The 24,223-nt window shown below is 36.3% G+C and overlaps 1 protein-coding gene across 6 annotated transcripts in view; it reads left to right on the forward strand.

Moving 5' to 3' along the window:
- Positions 1 to 24,223, forward strand: part of ATRX (ATRX chromatin remodeler) — a 249,016-nt gene that overhangs the window by 200,790 nt on the left and 24,003 nt on the right. For all 6 annotated transcript variants that reach the window (XM_030849631.2, XM_030849624.2, XM_030849626.2 and 3 more), the window contains 2 exons: positions 9,735 to 9,912; positions 10,529 to 10,723. In XM_030849631.2, coding sequence (XP_030705491.1) covers positions 9,735 to 9,912; positions 10,529 to 10,723 — 373 coding nt within the window. The remainder of the gene's footprint in view (positions 1 to 9,734; positions 9,913 to 10,528; positions 10,724 to 24,223) is intronic.

Consider the following 24,223-nt stretch of genomic DNA (forward strand, 5'->3'; position numbering starts at 1 on the left):
TACCATTTTGATTGAAGTGTAGAAACCTTTGCTCCTTTTTTTCCCCTTTATAATTATCTTAAATGTTTTCTTTACATAAATAGATTAGGAACCATAATAATTTTTTCTTCAACCATCAAATATAATTTAGAAAACTTAAGAGAAGGAAAATCTATTTTATTCACTCATAATTTTTGTTCTTTTCATTTTTGTTTCCTCCTTCCTAATGTTTCATATTTCTTTTATAATTTCCTTTTTTAAAAAAAAAGAGAACTTCCTTTAGCCATTCTTTTAGGGAAGATCTACTGGCAACAAATTTTCTGAGTACCCTTATTTGACAATTTGTTGATTTTCCCATCATTTTTGAAGAATATCTTAACTGGGTATAGAATTCTGCGTTGGCAGTTCTCTTCTTTTAGCACTTGAAAAATGTGCCACTTCCTCCTAGCCTCCATGATTTCTTAAAACTGGCTATTTTTACAAGTTTGGCTTTTTTAGATTCTACATGTAAGTGATACCATAAAATCCTTGTCTTTGTCTCACTTATCTCACTTAGCATAATGTATTCATGGTTTATCTGTTGTCACATATGGCAAGATATCCTTCTTGGCTGAATAATATTCCATTGTATATATATCCCACATCTTTTTCATTCATTCATCCACTGATGGGCACTTAGGTTGTTTTGGTATCTTGGCTGTTGTGAATAATGCTGCAGTAAACACGACTGTGCAGATATTTCTTTGACATCCTGTATTAATTTCTTTTGCGTATATACCCAGAAGTGGAATTGCTGGATAATGTGGTAGTTCTATTTTTAATTTTTTGAGGAACCTCCATGTTGTTTTCCATAGTGGCTGAACCAATTAATGATACAGAGAATATTTTATTATAATCATCAAACTTGCTAAGAGGCTAGAACTTAATTTATCCAACCACTAAAAAGAAATAATTATGTAACCTCGGAATTTAGTTGTCACTACAATGGCAATCATATTACAATATATAAATGTATGAAATTAACATGTTGTATACCTTAATTTTACACAAAGTTATTATGTCAGATATATTTTAATTTTTAAAAAACCTGCTGTTTTTCAAATTGGCTTTTTCTCCTGTCATTAAGATCCTGTTTCTCTCTCACTTCTTTCAAGAGTTTTTCTTTATCTTAGATTTTAGAAGTTTGACTGTGGTGTGTCCTGGCATGGATTTCTTTGGTTTTACGTTGTGTTTCATTCAGCTTCTTAAATTTCTACATTTGTGTTTCTTGCTAAATTTTGGTAATTTTCAGCTGTTATTTCTTTGAATACCTTTATAGCCTGTTCTTTTTTTCTCTTCTCCTTTTAGGACTCTGATAACAAGACTGTTACATCTTTATTATAGTCCTATAGGTCCCAGAGTCTCTGTTATTTCTTTCTTTTTTTTTTTTTTGATTTTTGTTATTCAGATTGGGTCATTTCTGTTCTTCTGTTTTCAAAGTTCATTGAATCTTCTCTACATTCTACTGTTGAGCCTATCTATTGAGTTTTTTGTTACTGTACTTTTCAGTTCTCAAATTTCCATTTTGTTCTTCTGTATGGGTTGTGTTATAACTCCTGATTCTCCACTAGACCTCCTTTGATACCAACCCAGTAGTGGGGGAGAGGATTTTTCTTATAACCACTGGGTGGGGGTGGATATCCTGGATCCCTATGTGGTCTTATCTGACACTGCTGGGCTGGTGGGAGGACTTGGTTAACTCAAACGTATCTGACAGCACTGTCTGGCAGTATGCCTTGTTACAACTACATGAGGGTAGAAGTTTGGGCTTCCCACTCAGCCTTTAGTGACAGGGGTGGAGGTACACTGCATTTTTTCTGTACCATTTGACTGGAGTCAAATGGTTGTTGTTTTAAAGCTCTCTGTCTTACTAGTCTGCCTTTCGTTTGGTCCTTTTGCTAGAGAGAGAAGACTTTTCTTGGAGATTTATTTTGACAGCACCCACTGATATTTCCAGATTGCTGGGCTCTTCAACACTCAGTCTGGAATATATGAGGCAAAAAGAAAGCCTGTGGAACTCACTGCCATGTTCTGTCTTAGGTCCCAAGCCAGTATGCTTCCTTCTCCTCACTTTTCAGAAAAATCTTATGTTCACTTTATATATAATATCCAGGCATTTTAGCTGTACTTATGGCGAGGAATAGGGAACAGCATGTCTGTTCCATCTTTCCAGAATTGGAAGTCCCAAGATTACACTTTTAAAGAATTATATCTGTCTTAGAGTAAACATATGCATGTGCTTGTGTTGTGTATGTATGTCTAGAAGTGGGATTGCTATGTAATAGGTATGTGCATATTCAGCTTTAGCTTATACTGCCAAAACATTTTTCCAAAAAGGTAGTACCAATTTGCACTCCAGCTAGTAGAGTACCTGTTTCATTTGTTATCTGTCCTCACTATCAATTGATGATGTCTGTTTTTCTTTTTTTTTTTTTTTTGCGGTACATGGGCCTCTCACTGTTGTGGCCTCTCCCATTGCGGAGCACAGGCTCTGGACACGCAGGCTCAGCGGCCATGGCTCACGGGCCCAGCCGCTCCGCGGCATGTGGGATCCTCCCTGACCAGGGCACGAACCCGTGTCTCCCACATCGGCAGGTGGACTCCCAACCACTGCGCCACCAGGGAAGCCCCTGGTGTCTGTTTCTTTAAGCCATTGTCATAGATATGTAGCAATAAGGCTTCATAGTCTTAATCTGTATTTTCCTGATAACTAATTCACAGTAGTTCATAGATGTCAGTGTTGAAGCTAAAACATAAAGGTTTTAGAAGACAAACAGTATGGAGTATTCTCCTGATTTGTAGTGGGAAATTTTTCATAAACAGGGCACACAAACTGCTAACAATAAAAGGAAAGATTGATAAGGTGAGCTTCATTAAAATTAAGAACGTCTGTTCAGATTTTCACACTAGGAACTCTAGTCTGCAGCACCCAGGGCAAGGCTTCTGCACGCCACAGTCTACGAGCAAGTGAAACTAGACGAAGCACCAAGGAAAAGAGAAAAAAGCTGTGTGGCTGACAGGGTCTTTGTGCCCCGGCTGGGTGTCAGGCCTGTGCCTCTGAGGTGGGAGAGCCAAGTTCAGGACATTGGACCACAAGAGCCCTCCCAGCCCCACATAATATGAATCGGTGAGAGCTCTCCCAGAGATCTCCATCTCAACGCTAAGACCCAGCTCCACTCAGCGACCAGCAAGCTCCAGTGCTGGACACCGCATTCCAAATAACTAGAAAGACAGGAACACAGCCCCACCCATTAGCAGAGAGACTGCCTAAAATCATAATAAGGTCACAGACACCCCAAAACACACCACCAGACACAGTCCTGCCCACCAGAAAGACAAGATCCAGCCTCATCCACTGGAACACAGGCACCAGTCCCCTCCACCAGGCAGCCTACACAAGCCACTGAACCAACCGTAGCCACTGGGGGCAAACACCAAAAACAACAGGAACTATGCACCTGCAGCCTTCAAAAAGGAGACCCCAAACACAGTTAGTTAAGCAAAATGAGATGACAGAGAAATATGCAGCAGGTGAAGGAGCAAGGTAAAAACCCACCAGACCAAACAAATGAAGAGGAAATAGGCAGTCTACCTGAAAAAGAATTCAGAGTAATGATAGGAAGGATGATCCAAAATCTGGGAAACAGAATGGAGAAAATACAAGAAACGTTTAACAAGGACATAGAAGAACTAAAGAGCAAACAAACAATGATGAACAACACAATAAATGAAATAAAAAATTCTCTAGAAGGAATCAATAGCAGAATAACTGAGGCAGAAGAGCAGATAAGTGACCTGGAAGATAAAATAGTGGTAATAACTACTGCAGATCATAATAAATAAAAAAAGAATGGGGCTTTCCTTTTGGCGCAGCGGTTAAGAATCCACCTGCCAATGCAGGGGACATGGGTTGAGCCCTAGTCTGGGAAGATCCCACAGGCCACGGAGCAACTAAGCCCGTGTGCCACAACTACTGAGCCTGCGCTCTAGAGCCTGCAAGGCACAACTACTGAAGCCTGTGTGCCTAGAGCCCGTGTTCCACAACAAGAGAAGCCACCTCAATGAGAAGCCCACACACTGCAATGAAGACCTGATGCAGCCAAAAATAAATAAATTGAAAAAGAAAAAAAGAATGAAAAGAATTGAGAACAGTCTCAGAGACCTCTGGGACAACATTAAATATACCAACATTCAAATTATAGGGGTCCCAGAAGAAGAAGAGAAAAAGAAAGGGACTGAGAAAATATTTGGCGAGATTATAGTTGAAAACTTCCTTAATATGGGAAAGGAAATTGTCAATCGAGTCGAGGAAGTGCAGGGAGTCCAATACAGGATAAATCCAAGGAGAAATACGCCAAGACACATATTAATCAAACTATCAAAAATTAAATACAAAGAAAAAAATCTAAAAAGCAGCAAGGGAAAAGCAACAAGTAACATAAATGGGAATGCCTGTAAGGTTAACAGCTGATCTTTCAGCAGAAACTCTGCAAGCCAGAGGGGAGTGGCAGGACATATTTAAAGTGATGAGAGGGAAAAACCTACAACCAGGATTACTCTACCCAGCAAGGATCTCATTCAGATTTGACAGAGAAATTAAAACCTTTACAGACAAGCAAAAGCTAAGAGAATTCAGCACCACCAAAGCAGCTTTACAACAAATGCTAAAGGAACTTCCCTAGACAGGAAACATAAGAGAAGGAAAAGACCTACAATAACAAACCGAAAACAATTAAGAAAATGGTAATAGGAACATACATATTGATAATTATCTTAAATGTAAATGGATTAAATGCTCCCACCAAACGACATAGACTGGCTGAATGGATTAAAAAACAAGACCCATATATATGCTATCTACAAGAGACCCACTTCAGACCTAGGGACACATACAGACTGAAAATGAGGGTATGGAAAGAGATATTCCATGCAAATGGGAATCACAAGAAAGCTGGAGTAACAATTCTCATATGAGACAAAACAGACTTTAAAATAAAGACTACTGTAAGAGACAAAGAAGGACACTACATAATGATCAAGGGATCAATCCAAGAATAAGATATAACAATTGTAAATATTTATGCACCCAGCATAGGAGCATCTCAATACATAAGGCAAATGCTAATGGACATAAAAGGGGAAATCAACAGTAACACAATCATATTAGGGGACTTTAACACCCCACTTTCACCAATGGATAGATCATCCAAAATGAAAATAAATAAGGAAACACAAGCTTTAAATGGTACATTAAACAAGATGGACTTAATTGATATTTATAGGACATTCAACCCCAAAAGAACAGAATACATTTTCTTCTCAAGTGCTCGTGGAACATTCTCCAGGATAGATCATATCTTGGGGCACAAATCTAGCCTTGGTAAATTTAAGAAAATTGAAATCATATAAAGTATCTTTTCCAACCACCACGCTATGAGACTAGGTATCAATTATAGGGAAAAAACTGGAAAAAATACAAACGCCTGGAGGCTAAACAGTACACTACTAAATAACCAAGAGATCACTGAAAAAATCAAAGAGGAAATCAGAAAGTACCTAGAAACAAATGACAATGAAAACACGATGACCCAACACCTATGGGATGCAGCAAAAGCAGTTCTAAGAGTGAAGTTTATAGCAATACAATCCTACCTCAAGAAACAAGAAACATCTCAAATAAATAACCTAACCTTACACCTAAAGCAATTAGAGAAAGAAGAACAAGAAAACCCCAAAGTTATCAGAAGGAAAGAAATCATAAAAATCAGATCACAAATAAATGAAAAAGAAATGAAACAGCAGCAAAGATCAATAAAACTAAAAGGTAGTTGTTTGAGAAGGTAAACAGATTGACAAACCATTAGCCAGACTCATCAAGAAAAAAAGGGAGAAGACTCAAATCAACAGGATTAGAAGTGAAAAGGAGAAGTCACAATGACACTGCAGAAATACAAAGGATCATGAGAGATTACTGCAAGCAACTATATGCCAATAAAATGGACAACCTGGAAGAAACAGACAAATTCTAAGGAAAGCACAACCTTCTGAGACTGACCCAGGAAGAAATAGGAAGTATAAACAGACCAATCACAAGCACTGAAATTGAGACTGTGATTAAAAATCTTCCAACAAACAAAAGCCCAGGACCAGATGGCTTCACAGGCGAATTCTCTCAAACATTTAGAGAAGAGATAACACCTATCCTTTTCAAACTCTTCCAAAATATAGCAGAGAGAGGAACAGTCCCAAACTCATTTGAGGAGGCCACCATCACCCTGATACTAATACCAGACAAAGATGTCACAAAAAAAGAAAACTACAGGCCAGTATCACTAATGAACATAGATGCAAAAATTCTCAACAAAATACTAGCAAACAGATTCCAGCAGCACATTAAAAGGATCATACACCATGATCAAGTGGGGTTTATCCCAGGAATGCAAAGATTCTTCAATATATGCAACTCAATCATTGTGATACACCATATTAACAAATTGAAGGATAAAAACCATATGATCATCTCAATAGATGCAGAGAAAGCTTTCTGCAAAATTCAACACCTATTTATCATAAAAACTCTCCAGAAAGTAGGCATAAAGGGATCCTACCTCAACATAGTAAAGGCCATGTATGACAGACCCAGGGCCAACATCGTTCTCAATGGTGAAAAACAAACCATTTCCACTAAGATCAGGAACAAGACAAGGTTGCCCATTCTCACCACTTTTATTTAACATAGTTTTGGAAGCTTTAGGCACAGTGTTCAGAGAAGGAAAAAAAATAAAAGGAATCCAAATCGGAAAAGAAGAAGTAAAACTGTTCAGTATTTGCGGATGACATGATACTATACATAGAGAATCCGAAATTTGCTACCAGAAATCTACTATAGCTAATCAACGAATTTGGTAAAGTAGCAGGATACAAAATTAATGCACAGAAATCTCTGGCATTCCTATACATTAATGATGAAATATCTGAAAGCGAAATTAAGGAAACATTCCCATTTACTATTGCAACCAAAAGAGTAAAATACCTAGGAATAAACCTACCTAAGGAGAAAAAAGACCTGTAGCAGAAAACTATAAGACAGAAAACTATAAGACACTGATGAAAGAAATTAAAGATGATACAAACAGATGGAGAGATATACCACGTTCTTGAATTGGAAGAATCAACATTGTGAAAATGACTATATAATCCAAAGCAATCTACAGATTTGTGCAATCCCTTTCAGACTACCAATAGCATTTTTCACAGAACTAGAACAAAAAATTTCACAATTTTTATGGAAACACAGAAGACACCGAATAGCCAAAACCATCTTGAGAAAGAAAAACGGAGCTGGAGGAATCAGGCTCTCTGACTTCAGAATGTACTACAAAGCTACAGTAATCAAGACAGTATGGTACTGACACAAAAACAGACATATGGATCAATGGAACAGGATAGAAAGCCCAGAGGTAAACCCACGCACATATGGTCACTTTATCTTTGATAAAGGAGGCCAGAATATACAATGGAGAAAAGACAGCCTCTTCAATAAGTGGTTTGGGGAAAACTGGACAGCTACATGTAAAAGAATGAAATTAGAACACTTCCTATCACCATACACAAAAATTAAACTCACCATGGATTAAAGAGCTAAATGTAAGGCCAGACATTATAAAACTCTTAGGGGAAAACATAGGCAGAACACTGTATGACATAAATTACAGCAAGATCCTTTTTGACCCACCTCCTAGAGACATGGAAATAAAAATGAAAATAAACAAATGGGACCTAATGAAATTTAAAATCTTTGCACATCAAAGGAAACCATAAACAAGTCAAAAAGTCAACTCTCAGAATGGGAGAAAATATTTGCAAATGAAGCAACTGACAAAGGACTAATCTCCAAAATTTATAAGCAGCTGATGCAGCTCAATATCAAAAAAACAGCCCAATCCAAAAATGGGCAGAAGACCTAAATAACCATTTCTCCAAAGAAGATACACAGATTGCCAACAAACACATGAAAGGATGCTCAACATCACTAATCATTAGAGAAATGCAAGTCAAAACTACAATGAGGTATCACCTCACACCAGTCGGAATGGCCATCATCAAAAAATCTACAAACAGTAAATGCTGGAGAGGGTGTGGAGAAAAGGAAACTCTCTTGCACTGTTGGTGGGAATGTAAATTGATACAGCCACTATGGAGAATAGTATGGAGGTTCCTTAAAAAAACAAAATAGAACTACCATATGACCCAGCAATCCCACTATTGGGCATTATACCCTGATAAAACCATAATTCAAGAAGAGTAATGTACCACAATGTTCACTGCAGCAGTATTTACAATAGCCAGGAGATGGAAGCAACCTAGGTGTCCATCAACAGATGAATGGATAAAGAAGATGTGGCACATATATACAGTGGAATATTAGCCATAAAACGAAACGAAATTGAGTTATTTGTAGTGAGGTGGATGGACCTAGAGACTGTCATACAGAGTGAAGTGAGTCAGAAAGAGAAAAATAAATACCCTATGCTAACACATATATATGGAATCTTAAAAAAAAATGGTTCTGGGCTTCCCTGGTGGCGCAGTGGTTGAGAGTTCGCCTGCCGATGCAGGGGACACGGGTTCGTGCCCCGGTCTGGGAAGATCCCACGTGCCGCAGAGCGGCTGGGCCCGTGAGCCATGGCCGCTGAGCCTGCGCGTCCGGAGCTGGTGCTCCGCAACGGGAGAGGCCACAGCAGTGAGAGGCCCAAGTACCGCAAAAAAAAAAAAAAAAAAAAAAATGGTTCTGACGAACATAGGGGCAGGACAGGAATAAAGACACAGACATAAAGAATGGATTTGAGGACACAGGGAGGGGGAAGGGTAAGCTGGGACGAAGTGAGAAAGTGGCATGGACTTATATACACTACCAAATGTAAAATAGATAGCTAGTGGGAAGCAGCCGTATAGCACCAGGAGATCACCTTGGTGCTTTGTGACCACCTAGAGGAGTGGGATAGGGAGGGTGGGAGGGAGACGCAAGAGGGAGGGGATATGGAGATATATGTGTACATTTAGCTGGTTCACTTTGTTGCACAGCACCAACTAACACAACTTTGTAAATCTATTATATTCCAATAAAGATGTTAAAAAAAACGAGAAATATAAATTCTTGTGTTCCAACGTAGCAGGTTATCTATCAGTTTTTTTTTTTTCTTGAATACATTCTTCCTGGAGCCCTCTGTCTACTTGATCATATTTTTCTTACCTCAGTACCTAGCATCTATCTAACTTCTCTTCTTACATTTGTTACATTATATTGTAATTGCATATCAGTCTCCGCTACTACACTCAGCGCCTTGGGCAGTGCCCTTCATTTTGATGCAGTTAGTGCTCATAACAGTAGTGAACAGAATATATTTTTTTGAGTTGTACGTAAATTTTCTACATTTACTGAGAAATCTATCAATGCGTTGAATACATTTTAAACATGTGGTTTCCATATTTATCTTTATTCCTAAATAGACTGTTTTGTTTTACTGCAGTAAGATTCTTCTTGTGCATGTAAATCATCAACCTGACTCCTTAGACATGTCTTTTTTTCAGTGAGTGAGTAATGAATTCTCTGAACTCTTGATTGTTCATAAAACTACCTTAGAATAAAGAAGTCATATCATAAATATATGTGTAGCACTCATTACTAAACATTTATTTTGTATTTTCATTTTCAGAGGGCGCTTGTTTATCATTTCAACCAAAGCAGGATCTCTTGGAATTAATCTGGTAGCTGCTAATCGAGTGATTATATTTGATGCTTCTTGGAATCCATCTTATGACATCCAGAGTATATTCAGAGTTTATCGCTTTGGACAAACTAAACCTGTGTATGTATATAGGTTCTTAGCTCAGGTAGGTTTATCATTTACATTCTCTCTCTCTCTCTTTTTTTTTTTTTTTTTGTGGTACACGGGCCTCTCACTGTTGTGGCCTCTCCCATTGTGGAGCACAGGCTCCGGACACGGAGGCTCAGTGGCCATGACTCACAGGCCCAGCCGCTTCACCGCATGTGGGATCCTTCCGGACCGGGGCACGAACCCTTGTCCCCTGCATCGGCAGGCGGACTCTCAACCACTGTGCCACCAGGGAAGCCCTACATTCTCTTTTTAATATTGAAAGATTGGGTGGAACTGATCATATTGGCATTTTAGTTATTAATTTTTTGTCCTGAAGTTATGGAAAGTAAGACTTAAATTACATAAAGACAGTTTATAGTGATTGTTGAGAGCTTATTGTATTCCATTGGAAAGGAATTAAACTGTTCTCTTGCATTCTTACATCAGTAACCTCCTAAAATCTTAATTCTCTCATGAATTAAACAGCATTGTACATAAAATTTGCTTCATGGCAGTATATCACTATGAAGTTCTGCTGTTTTGTAGTAACCAATAACCTATATTTCTTCATGATTAAGTTTCATGTTTACAAAATTTATTTATTTGCATATTGTTCATTCTTTTTTGCAAAGGGAACCATGGAAGATAAGATTTATGATCGGCAAGTAACTAAGCAGTCACTGTCTTTTCGAGTTGTTGATCAACAGCAAGTTGAACGTCATTTTACCATGAATGAGCTTACTGAACTTTATACCTTTGAGCCAGACTTGTTAGATGACCCTAATTCAGAAAAGAAGAAGAAAAGGGATACTCCCATGCTGCCAAAGGTAAACATCTTTAAATTGTTAGCTTAAAAAAAGAAACTAACGTGGACCAAGGAAATTTTATTCCTACTATGAAAGTTATTCATCTAAGGCTATATTTTAGAATTTTTCAAAGAGAATAAAACTGTATTTAAATGAGAGGTCAATTCTCCACATAACACCATAAAAGATAGTATAATCTGAAACACATATTTTATGCCAAATAAAAAATTCAGCCCTGCAGAAAAGGGTTTCTGAGTAGAAACCTTAAAGGAAATAGTATGGTTCTCTTTTAATAATCTCCAGTAGAGGGCATACATAATTTTAATAATTATATATGAGATTTAATTGTCTCTTCCTTAACATTTTTTGTTGTCATATAGCAATTAAGAATCAGCAAATAAAAGTGTCTCCTACTTGATATTTTTCACTGTCATAAAGTAAGTAGGACTTTCACATTTCCAAGTGTGAAAGTCCTCTCATTTTATAGATGGGGAAACTTAGGGTCAGAGGCATTCGATGACTTGCCCAGTTTTTACCTAATAAGTGGCAGAGACAGGAATAGTATCTACATCTGTCTTCTGGTCCATTGTTCTTGGATAAGAAAACAGTATTTAATATTAATATAGAAATTTAATATGGTAGATACCATTTTGACCCTACTGAACATGTGAGAAAACTGTATGTTCTCTGATCTAAATAAAGAGTTTATATATTTAAACCTATTCTAATTATCTAAAATGTAATTTTGGGGGGAGATTATTGGGGGAGGTGCTGTTCCTGTTGTCTTGGTTTCAAATTTAAGCACTTAATGTTCCATGTAGCTGTTAAGAGAATTGGGAAAGCAACTACTGGGTTACAGTGTCACTTTACCAAACTTCAGTCATTTGTAAAGAAAATTCAACAGTATCTTAGTTCTTCATATGGTTGGAACATTTAATTAAAACAAAAGGTAATATAAATAAATATATTTCTAACATTAATATAAATCAGTGATTTCTCTAATTATTTTTCAATGTATATAAGTCAATTAAAGTAACATGAATATTTAGCATTTGGGAAAATTTTTTAAACCTCCTTTGTCTATATAAGCAAATATTTTGTTTTTGTAATCAATGAACTTTTCTTCCATTTAAAGTTTACTGATAGAGCATTTAGGAAAGAGGTTTTGTGACAGTCTCTATCAAATCTCTTTGATAATGGCTTAGGGCCACATGAAGGTTAAAATCTATCGTTTTTATAATACTTTTTAAAGAAGAGTCATTTCACTTTCCATGTTACAAAATACTAAATTGATAGTGATTTGGCTTCCTTTCTTAATTATATTATTATAGAATGTGAGTAGGGGTCTTGAATAGTCTTCAGAAAATTTTCTGTGCACAAACAGATTTGTTTGTGTATCTTTAAAAGCAGACGAACACAAATGGGCTCATACCATACATACTCTTTTACAACTTGCTCTTTTCACCTAGATGTTTCTTGAACATCTTTCCATATTGGTACCTATATCTCTACTTTAAAAAAAAAACTGCGTAGTATATACTTGCCTTGTTTTATTTAACTCTTATATCCCTAACACCTTTCCTATCAGGTACTTAATTTTGTATGGCAAAGAGTATTCTTTAAAGACTTGCACACATTTATGTTTATAATTTTAAAGATAGTGAAGTTTCCTTTTTCAAATTGAGACTGATTTTATATTTAATTAGCCTCTTTCCTAAAATTAAACTTAACTTTAAACTTCAATTTTCATGAGAAATAGCCCATGATTAGTAATATTTCTCATAGGAAGCTACCATTCCAAGTTGAATAGAGATAATTGCTGGGCTTCCCTGGTGGCACAGTGGTTGAGAGTCCGCCTGCCAATGCAGGGGACATGGGTTCGTGCCCCGGTCCGGGAAGATCCCACATGCCGTGGAGTGGCTAGCCCGTGAGCCATAGCCGCTGAGCCTGTGCGTCCAGAGCCTGTGCTCCACAATGGGAGAGGCCACAATAGTGAGAGGCCCGCGTACTGAAAAAAAAAAAAGAGAGAGAGATAGTTGCTTTGAAGTTATTTGTTATATGGTAAATGTCTGATTGTAGGAAATCTGTTTAATTTAATAAACATTTACTGATTGCTTGCTGACTTTGAGGTGTATTGTGAAGGTGTATTAAGAAGAGCAAGACATTGCCTAAGCTTTAAAGAAGATTTAAAAAATCCAGCAGTAAAGAAATGCTATTTAATTGTTACAGGATATCTGCAAAGAAACCATCTGTTTTATAACTTGGCACTCTGAGTTGTCAAAGGTGTCATGTTTTTTCATTTATAGACTTTACTTACTGTATTTTGTTTTTGGTGCTATGACCCTTTGCCCATGAAAAAAAGGAAAAGGAATATTGAATGCTACTTTAATGCAAAGTGCTTCAACTCTCCCACGCCTCTTCCCAAGAAGAAAATAATAGTTAACTTACTGATTTCTTACTGGTTTCATACTCTGTGCTAAATAATTAGTTCAGGTTATTTTCCTTAATCTAGCAGCAACTGAAAAGCTGTTAGTGCTGTTCTCATTTTTGAGATGAGGAAATTAAGGCTTGGGGAGGTTTATGTAACTTATCCAAGTTTACACACCTAATTAGTGGTAAAGCTGGCTTTCAAACCAAGTCTGCCCAACTCAAAAGCATGTCCTCTTAATCATTATACGTTATTGCCCCCAAATGGAGATTAGAAAGTTAATTCTAAGTACAAGAAACAAGGCAGAGGACTTGGGATTCCCAGAATTTGATGATATTTAGAATGCTTTATTTTATTTTAAATAAAGGTGGATTTTAAAATATAGAATGCTTTCACAGTCGGTACCATTGGGTGATGTAACTATTGTTAAGATTGTATAATATAACCAGTTTAGCTCACGGCTTGTGAAGTTGTAAATTCCTCAAATTTATAGAAAGCTTTAAAGTTTACAAAGGACTTTCTCACGTATACTCATTATCTCAGGAAATTGAAACTTAGAGAGTTTGTGATTACCCAAGGGTACATGGCCAATAAGTGTTAGAGCTAGAACTTGAACACAGTAGTTTTCAAATTGTATTCCAAAGATCCTCAGGAGATTTTCAGAGGTGCTCCAGGGCTACCATGTGGCTAAGCAAGTTGGGGAAGGCCAGATGGGCAGCACTCCAAGCTCTGCATCCCATTTCGATCAGAGTCCCTCTCCTTTTATCAATTTTATGTATTGGGCTGCAACATAATATTTTATTTAAAAAGAGGACTTTTTTAGTTTTAAAAAAGCTTTTAAAAAGTTTTTAAAACACTGTACCATATAATGATGGCTTACTATCATAGTAACTAAGAATTGTTAGGGATCTAAAAGGAAATACAATAGGATGTATATGAGATTTACCTGAAGGAGTAAATTTTTCTCTCCACTTGGAGAGAAAAAAGTAACATTCTTAAAAACAAAAGAATGAAGTGCTGATGTGACTGGTACTGAATGTATTCGCTATAGCATATGGTTAAAAAATGGAGGGGGTGCATTCAGGTACAGTTTTAATGGAAAAAAATCAGACTGGCCCATAAGTGATGGTTAGTATTTAATTGGATTAGGTAAGAATAAGGTGTGAATATAGAATGAAACAGTTTGGGTGAAAGGAAAGGGTAAGAATTTATGTACCAGACTCAAGCTATGATGAAGAAATTGGCCAGATGACGAGTTGAAATTGGATAGGTAAAGGTAGGACCAGCTTTTGGAGAGACATTAAAGGTAAATGGAGGCATTTGGATGTAAAATAGTATTCACTGTAAGTTCATGAATGGGGCTTTTTTATGATGAATGTGGGCTTTTGGAAAATTAGTGTGGCATTAAAATGCAGGATGAGGACATATAATAAGGTGATGATTGTGGAGTGAAACAGACATTTCAAGGAAATAAATGATGGAACTCAATCACTGATGATAGACTATACCTTTTGGTAGGCAGTGAAAAACCTTTAACCTAAGTAATGAAGCTTATTTATTTATTAATTGGTTAAAAACTTTGTAGGTACCTGTGATGTGCCAATTATTGTGCTGGTTAGTAAGGATACTTTGGTAAATAAGACTAGGTTCCTGCTCACAAGGAGCCTACAGTCTAAATAAACATACCGTAACAATAAAAATTATGGGTCCTGTAATAGAAATCTGTATAGGCACCCTGTACAGGAAGAAATATTCAGTTCTTTCTTGGAAAAGTTGGGGATGGGGAGCTGACATTAGGGGACTTGAACTGATGTTGAAAATAGACATGGTAGCTCTGTGCATCGCTATGAGGGCAAAAGATGAAGGCCCTTCAAGGGGAGGAGCAGAAAAAAAGAAACATGTGCATAAAACAGCATTGCAAGTTTTAGGAACCTCAGGTAGTTAAAAATAAATAATGGCGTGTAAGGAGATAGGGGTGTAGAGTATAAGGGTGGGCATGGGAAGAGGCGAGAGAAAGACTGGAAAGGTAGATGGGAATCAGATCGTAGAAGTTAAAGAGCTTGGACATTGTGTTACAGGCTGTGGGATCTATTTAATGATTTTAAACAAAAGACCAACATCAAATTTTCATTTTAGAAAAATCACTTTGGGTGTCAGTGTGCAGGATGGATTGGAGAAAAGAAAATGGATAAGATACTTGTTAGTATGCTATTAAAATGATCCGCATGAGAGAGGTAATGCAGGCCTGGAGTAAGGTGGTAGCAATGGGGATAGAGAAGTACCAGGCATGATGTAGGTACTCAATAAATGTTAATTTTGTTCCCTGGGCTTGTATTTAGAATTTCATTTAACTTTGCCCAATACTATTTGATTTTCATTTCCTTTAATGGGATTTTGAAAATTAGTTCTCTCTGAAATGGGTACAAGTAGATGTTTTTTATATTTGCCGTGAAGGATTTCTTGGTGTTTGAACCTGCTCTTATTTAAAGACATTTCAAAGTTGGTTCCTACTATGTTATAGTACAATTGCAAACACCTGCCCTTTTATACATATTTTTTAAGATGAAAGACTGCTAAAAATGGTACATTTTCACTTCCCCCTTAACTTGCTATTATCTAAATAATGATTAAGTTGCATGCCTTTTTGAGTTAACTTTTCTTTGTCCGTTGAAAAAGTATTCATTTTCAACTTACTTGATATGTGATTGTCTCTTTCTGCCTCATCACTTCCTTTTAAAGTCATTATTATATAACTCCTCTTCTGTATTTCTGTTCTTGTTTACTTTCTTTTACTTCTTCACTTTCTAATTAGATTTACTATCTCAGTTTATTAACCACTTGACTTTTTCTTGTCTTTTTATCTCTGAAGTTCTTTAAAGGCAAGAACTGTACTTGCTCCTTTTCTTTCATCCATAGTGAATAAAGCAGTATTAACACTTTTATATGGCCTTTTTAGTCACCTTTATAGTGATATTTAACTGTATTTTTTATTGTTCCATATTGATCCATATATCATTGAAAATCGGTGTTAGAATTTGACTTACTTTTGCAAGCAGTAAAATTGAAATGAATCAGGTATGTAAAAGGAAGAGAATTGGAGCTTTAATTCATGTCTTCAGTTCTATATTCAATCAGCTATCTCAGCTCTATTCATCACTACACCCCATGAATTATATTGTTATATCCCCTCATTGGTTTCTTGCTGTTGTTGGTGTTGTCGCTTTTTCCTTTTTGAAATATAATGGTCTTGTAGTTCTGTGGAACCGTATTTTTTAAAATATATTGATTTTAGGGTCTCTTGTATCATGGCTACCAAATGTCTGTGCATTTCTTCAGTTGTTCAGGGTAATAATGTTCCTCAGACATTTTGAAACTTCAACATGACCTAAACTGATAAATACTTTAACACAAGTTTCTAGTGATAAAGATTTGGTGACTGATTCTTAACTGTTTGTTTTTTTAATATTAAAGTAATATCTGACCTCTGTTAACGTTTATGTAAATTATGTTAGGGGAAAGTACCTCTTCTGGTAATAAACTTATGAATTATATAGATATCAGAGATAAAAATCTTGGTCAAGGTCATTTTTCGTAATATGCTTCAGTGGGTATACAGCCTAAGCTCTGTACCCTTTAGTAAGAAAACAAAAGTCAGTAAAATTGGCATAGAAATTTTTTTTGCACTTCCCTTTTCCAGCATTTACTACCTATGTCTTTTTAAATATGGACTGCATGTTGATAATTATAGGGAAAACAAAATGGGGATTTAAATTAAAGTACCTAAAGTGAGGCTTTACTTCCTCTACCCTGATGTTGTGTACAATTTTGTCCCTTTGTCTTTAATCCTTCATTCAAGTTTTAATACCTCATAGCATAGTTTACTGAACAGAGGTGTTATTGTGCAGTTTTATTAGCCAGCAGATGGTAGTATAAGGTTTTACCTTTGTCATTCTTAACATTAGAGAGAAATATACTCCATTAAAATAATTTGATGTGAAGTATAAAATAGCTAATCAACCTATTTCAGGAAGTTGCATGCATTTACCTTTAAGAATAAAGGTTCGAAAGGACCCATTTAATTGTAGGGTGAGTATTAATAACCTATAGCATATTAACCGCATGGTGGCACATGAACCCCATTTTTGTTGACATGTACCTCTAAGGAGCTATGCTCATAATTGAAGCATATATGAGGTTTGATGTCATTATCTCCTACTTCTCTGCCTCTTTTATCACAAGTTTAGTACGTTTATTATTTACTGCAAGTTTTAGTATTGTTTCTATATTTGTATTCACTAGCATAAAAATGATTATTATTCATCTGAATAAGAACAGACCACCAGAAATCATGCTAAACTCTAGAAAAATTGTTTTAATTCTACCATTTCTTTGTAGGTTGTAAAAGTCTCCTATTCAGTATTTGCTGGGATGGTTGATGCCCAGTAAAAAGAGCAAATGGTTTAAGCCCCTGTCCCTTTTGCAAGTAACCTGCCAATCACCCTTTTTTGGGTGTAATTTTAGACAAGCCACATAAGCTTTCCAAGCCCCACTTCCCTTAAGAAGATAAGAAAACAGTAGTACCTACCTCACAGAAGAGATAATCCATGTAGAGCACACTGCCTAGCACATAGTAAGTGCTCAAATGTTAGCTGCTATTTTTGTTTCCATAATCGTCATTAATATTGCCATTATACTTGGTTCATTTCTCTGAAACCAGTATAGACTTAAATTTGTGGAATTTCAGAGGAGTCATATGAGGTCCTGATCCTTAGAAGGTTTAGCTTGACGTATGACAGATCAGTAGAAGACTATCATTTAGAGGCCAGAGGCAATAATCCCAGCTAGGCTGCAGAAGAGATAGGTATTTGAGGCTTTAACTCCCTTAGAGATCAATTATAATAAAGAAGAGGGAATATGATAATATTTAATTACTAGACATTGATAATCACTTCCAGTGATGTTAGCATGCATTTGACTACAAACTGTTACTTTTTCTAACATTCAAGGATTTTCCCCCTTAAATAATACATAAAACTTTAAAGGAATTGTCTGCCTCACAGCCAGCTGTGATACCAGTGTAGTAATTTTTAAAACTGAAGGGTTGCTTCTAGTATGCTTTCTCAAACTACAAAATAAATACATGTTAATAGACTGATATGATTTTTAACAGTGCTGTTTTGTGTCTTAACTTTGATTGTATCACCTTATAACACAGGAAAAACTAAGGAGCCAAAGTCAACAAGTATTTTAGGGAGAACATTTGGGTTAAAGAGGTCATGGTACCAATGATGGCCCTAAATGGCAACCTCCCTAACTCAGGCAAGCTGTTTTACAAATCACTGCTAATGGAAACATCAACACAAATGAATTGTCTTGCTGGCAGAGTTGGGGGTGGAATGTGAGATTCCATTGCGGGGGTGGAGAGGGGTTGGGGGAGTGGAGGCAATTGGGGATAGACTTAAGGAAATGTGTCTCCTTTTGAAGCACTAGAAATAGCCACTACTATGGATCATGGAAATTCTGAAATTGAAAATACCAGGTTTATATTTAGTAAATGCTCATTGAATAAATGAATTAAGTAGTAGAAACTTTTTGGTTTTATATACAAATCCAAAGATGTATCTGTTCTCTCTAGGTTATATGCTTCTTACTAGCCTATGCAGGCAGGGATTGTATTAGTATATCTTCATCACTGTATCCCCAGCTCCTGGTATAATACCTAGCACATAGCAAATAGTCAATAAAAGTGACAATGAACAAATAAATTTTTGTCCTAAAATTGCAAGCTAAGACAATGGTTGACATGCCTTGGACTAACCTGCATTTATATTTGCCTGACAGCTTGATAAAAAATGCAGATTCCTGGCTTCATCCAAGACCTACTGAATCAATTTCTTGATGTGGCACCTAGGAATCTGTATTTTTAACAAGCTCTACTGCTGCTGTGAGTACAAGGTATATAGGAGTATGATTCGCCTTTCTAATTATTATCAGCTAAATCTTTGAATTAAGAAGAATAATGAACAGTAGCTAATGTTTGAGTGCTTTTTATGCTAGGTACTGTATTTTTTTTTTGGTAAAAATTTGACTTTTATTATTGCTTCCAAAGTCAATTAAACATGGAAATTTTGGACATAGATTGAACACAATTTTTACCTAACTCACCAAAGACAAAGGTATTTTTATCTGACTGCTGGCATTTTTAAAAGGCATTCCTTCCCCTCCTACCCACTAAGGAAAAAGTCCTCATGCTACCAAATGAGGCAGTGTTTCTGAACCTGTGACTTCTGCCCTTAATTTAGTTGAAAGTGAGAACAAATTAATTTATGTTTCCTTAATTCCAAACAAGGATGCGAAGCAAGCTGGTAACTATTTTATGCCTGGACCTGGGTTGGAGTTTTAAGGAATTAGGCAGAAGGTGAGTGTGTGTGACATTTAATCTGTCTCAAAGATCCTGAAAGTTATTCCTAGCTCTTGGAAATTATGAAAAAAGAAAGGAGTGAAAACAGAGTTCAAACCCTCTATTCATAGGATAAGAGGAAGAGGAGGGAGGGAGGGAGGAAACCGACTTTCATTCACTTCACAAAAATGTATTCTGTACCTGCTGTGTGCCAGTCACTGTTCAAGATCCTGGGGCTATAGCAATGTATAAAGCAGACAAAAATCCCTGCTCTTGTGAAGCTTCCATTGCAGTGGGGGTGGGGAGAGACAGACGATAAATAAGGTAAATACATAAAATATAGAGTGTGACAGTTAAACCAATGCTATGAGAAGAAAAACAGGCATGTGGTTCTGAAATGTGTGTATTGAGTGCATTTCGGAGATTTTATTTACTTTTATTGAAGTATAGTTGATTTACAATATTGTGTTAGTTTCAGGTGTACAGAACAGTGATTCAGATATATGTAAATATTTGGGTTGGCAAAAATGTTCCTTCAGGTTTTTCCATAAGTCTTATATATTCCTTTTCAGATTCTTTTCCCTTATAGGTTATTATAAAATATTGAGTATAGTTCCCTGTGATATACAGTAGGTCCTTGTTGGTTATCTATTTTATATATAGTTGTGTGTATATGTTAATCCCAACGTCATAAATTATCCCTCCCCCCCATTTCCCCTTTGGTAACCATAAGTTTGTTTTCTAAGTCCGTGAGTTTCTTTCTGTTTTGTAAATAAGTTCATTTGTATCATTTTTTAATTTTTTTAGATTCCACATATAAGTGATATCATATGGTATTTGTCTTTCTCTGCCTGGCTTAGTTCACTTAGTATGATAATCTCTAGGTCCATCCATGTTGCTGCAAATGGCATTATTTCATTCCTTTTTGTGACTGAGTAATAATTCCATTGTGTGTGTGTGTGTGTGTGTGTGTCGCATCTTCTTTATCCATTCATCTGTCGATGGATATTTAGGTTGCTTCCATGTCTTGGCTATTGTAAATAGTGCTGCAGTGAACATTGGGGTGCATGTATCTTTTTGAATTATAGTTTTCTCTGGATATATGCCCATGGTTTTCTCTGAATATATGCCTAGGAGTGAGACTGCAGGATCATGTGGTAGCTCTATTTTTAGTTTTTTAAGGAACCTCCATCCTGTTCTTCATAGTGGTTATACCAATTTACATTCCCATCAACAATGTAGGAGGCTTCCTTTTTCTCCACCACCCTCTCCAGCATTTATTATTTGTAGACATTTCGATGATGGCCATTCTGACCAGTGTGAGGTGATACCTCATTGTAGTTTTGATTTCCATTTTTCTGATAATTAGCAGTGTTGAGCATCTTTTCATGTGCTTTTTGGCCAGTTGTATCTCTTCTTTGGAGAAGTTTCTATTTAGGTCTTCTGCCCAGGTTTTGATTGGATTGTTTGGTTTTTTGATACTGAGCTGTATGAGCTGTTTGTATATTTTGGAGATTAATCCCTTGTCAGTCACTTCATTTGCAAATATTTTCTCCCATTCCGTACGTTGTCCTTTTGTTTTATTTATGGTTTCCTTTGCTATGCAAAAGCTTTTAAGTTTAATTAGGTCCCATTTGTTTATTTTTGTTCTTATTTTCATTGCTCTAGGAGACGGATCCAAAAAGATATTCCTGTGATGTATGTCAAAGAGCGTCCTGCCTGTGTTTTCCTCGAAGAGTTTTATAGTATGCAGTCTTACATTTAGACCTTTAATCCATTTTGAGTTTATTTCTGTGCATGGTGTTAGAGAATGTTCTAATTTCATTCTTTTACATGTAGCTGTCCAGTTTTCCCAGCAGCCAGGTACTGTATTAAGGGCTTTATTAGCACTGAATCATGTAATCCTTATAGCCACCTTACAAAGCCAGTAGAGTTTATTTCTATTTTATAGGTGATAAAATTATGACAGAGAGAAGTGGTGTCACCTGCATTTGATCTTAGTGCAATGATTCCAGACCCCATGCTCTTTAACTACTACACTCTACTATGCTGCCATTAATATGTTATGTGAATAAACTTGTGAAAATAGTAAAATGAGGCAGTCTCCTTTGCTAGGACTTGACACTTTCTTCTTTTTATATCCAACTTTTTTCCATTCAGATATAATTGACATATAACATTATGTTAGTTTCAGATGTACAACATAATGATTTGATATATGTGTATGTTGCAAAATGATCACCACAATGTCTAGTTAACATCCATCACCATACATAGTTACAATTTTTTTTTGATGAGAACTTTTGAGATCTGTTCTCTAGCAACTTTCAAATATACAATACAGTACTAACTATAGCCAACACCCTGTACATTATATCACCAGAACTTACTCATCTTATAATTGGAAATTTGTACCCTTTGACAAATATCTCTCCATCTCTCACACACACACCAGCTCCTGTAAACCATCACTCTACTCTGTTTCTATAATTTCAGCTTTTTTATATTCCACATATAAGTGAGATCATATGATATTTGTCTTTCTCAGTATGACTTACTTCACTTAGCATAAGCCCTCACCATCCATCCATGTTACAAATGGCAGGATTTTCTTTTTTTATGGCTCAGTAATATTCCATTGTATGTACCACATTTTCTTTATCCATTCATCCATGGATGACACGTAGGTTGTTTCCATGTCTTGGCTATTGTAAGCAATGCTGCGTTGAACATAGTAGTGCAGATACCTTTTTCTTTTTGGATATTTGAATTTTGTTTATTTTTTTATACAGCAGGTTCTTATTAGTCATCCATTTTATACACATCAGTGTATACATGTCAATCCCAATCTCACAGATATCTTTTTGAGTCAGTGTTTTAGTTTCCTTTGGATAAATACCCAGGAGTGGAATTGCTGGATCATACGGTAGTTCTATTTTTATTTTTTTCAGGAAGCTCCATACTGTTCTCCATAGTGGCTGCACCAATTTACATTTTCACCAACAGTGCACAAGGGTTCCCTTTTCTTTACTTCTTCACACTTCCTTTTTAACCAGTGCTGTGAGTTTATGGAAAGGCATTTGCAATGTTATCAAGGTGTGTAATACTGGAGAGTATAGATTTCATCTTTTAGTTACTGCAAAATCCTAGAGTGGCAAAGCTGATTCCAGTCCTCCTTAATTATCTTTGATGTTGAATTTATTGATCTTCAGTCCTCAGTCAGTATAGCATGGCGGTTAAGGGCAAGAGCACTCAGACAAGATGACCTGGGTTTGAATCTTGACCATATCAAGTTATTTTACTCTTCTGTGCCTCAGTTTCTTGATCTGTTGTTCTGAGAAATTGGTGTCCATTACTCCTCAAAAATCTCATTCTCTCCATTTTTATTTTCATCTCCTTCTGAGACTGTTATTACTGAATGCCTGCCCATCTGCTTTTAGCTTCCATATCTTTTAGCTTTTCTTTTGCATTTCCTATTTCTTTATCCTTTACTGCTGTCTTCTGGGAAAGTGTCTCAGTCTGATCTCCAAACTCACGAAGTTATTCTTCAGCTGTACCTCTCCTGCTATTTATACTATACATTATTTATTTCAATGATTACTTTTATCCAAAATATTTCATTTTGACCCTTTTAAGATAATTTTTATTTGAATTTCATATTGGTAATGCCTTCCCTTATTTCCTTAAGTACACCTATCATACATATTAATTTGAATTATTTTTCCCGTAACTGTGCTTTAGATGGCATATGATGCCCGTTGTGTCACCCCAGTGATATTGCACACACATGTCTGTGTCTATAAGTTCCTGAACTTCATGTTTCCTTTTCCCTTCTGTAGTTTTTCTGCAGGTTGATTTTCAGAGAGGGGACCAGCAGCCCATTCTGATTCGCAATCTTAGAGATCTCATCAGTAACATGGGGGTTAAAAATAGTATGTACTTCAGACAGTTATTATGACAAATTTGATATTTCATTTGAAGTTCTTAGAACAGTGTCACCATGCATTTATGCATTCAGTTTAGCTTTTTTTAAAAAATGTTCTTTTTATTATCATTATTTTATTTATTTATTTATTTTTAACATCTTTATTTGAGTATAACTGCTTTACAATGGTGTGTTAGTTTCTGCTTTATAACAAAGTGAATCAGCTATACATATGTTCCCATATCTATTCCCTTCTGCATCTCCTCCCTCTTGTGTCTACCTCCCAACCCTCCCTATCCCACCCTACTAGGTGGTCACAAAGCACCGAGCTGATCACCCTGTGCCATGTGGCTGCTTCCCACTAGCTATCTATTTTACATTTGGTAGTGTATATAAGTCCATGCCACTTTCTCACTTCGTCCCAGCTTACCCTTCCCCCTCCCTGTGTCCTCAAATCCATTCTTTATGTCTGTGTCTTTATTCCTGTCCTGCCCCTATGTTCGTCAGAACCATTTTTTTTTAAGATTCCATATATATGTGTTAGCATAGGGTATTTATTTTTCTCTTTCTGACTCACTTCACTCTGTATGACAGTCTCTAGGTCCATCCACCTCACTACAAATAACTCAATTTCGTTTCGTTTTATGACTGAGTAATATTCCACTGTATATATGTGCCACATCTTCTTTATCCATTCATCTGTTGATGGACACCTAGGTTGCTTCCATCTCCTGGCTATTGTAAATATTGCTGCAGTGAACACTGTGG

This window comes from Globicephala melas, chromosome X, assembly GCF_963455315.2.
Source record: "Globicephala melas chromosome X, mGloMel1.2, whole genome shotgun sequence".
Lineage (NCBI taxonomy): Eukaryota > Metazoa > Chordata > Mammalia > Artiodactyla > Delphinidae > Globicephala > Globicephala melas.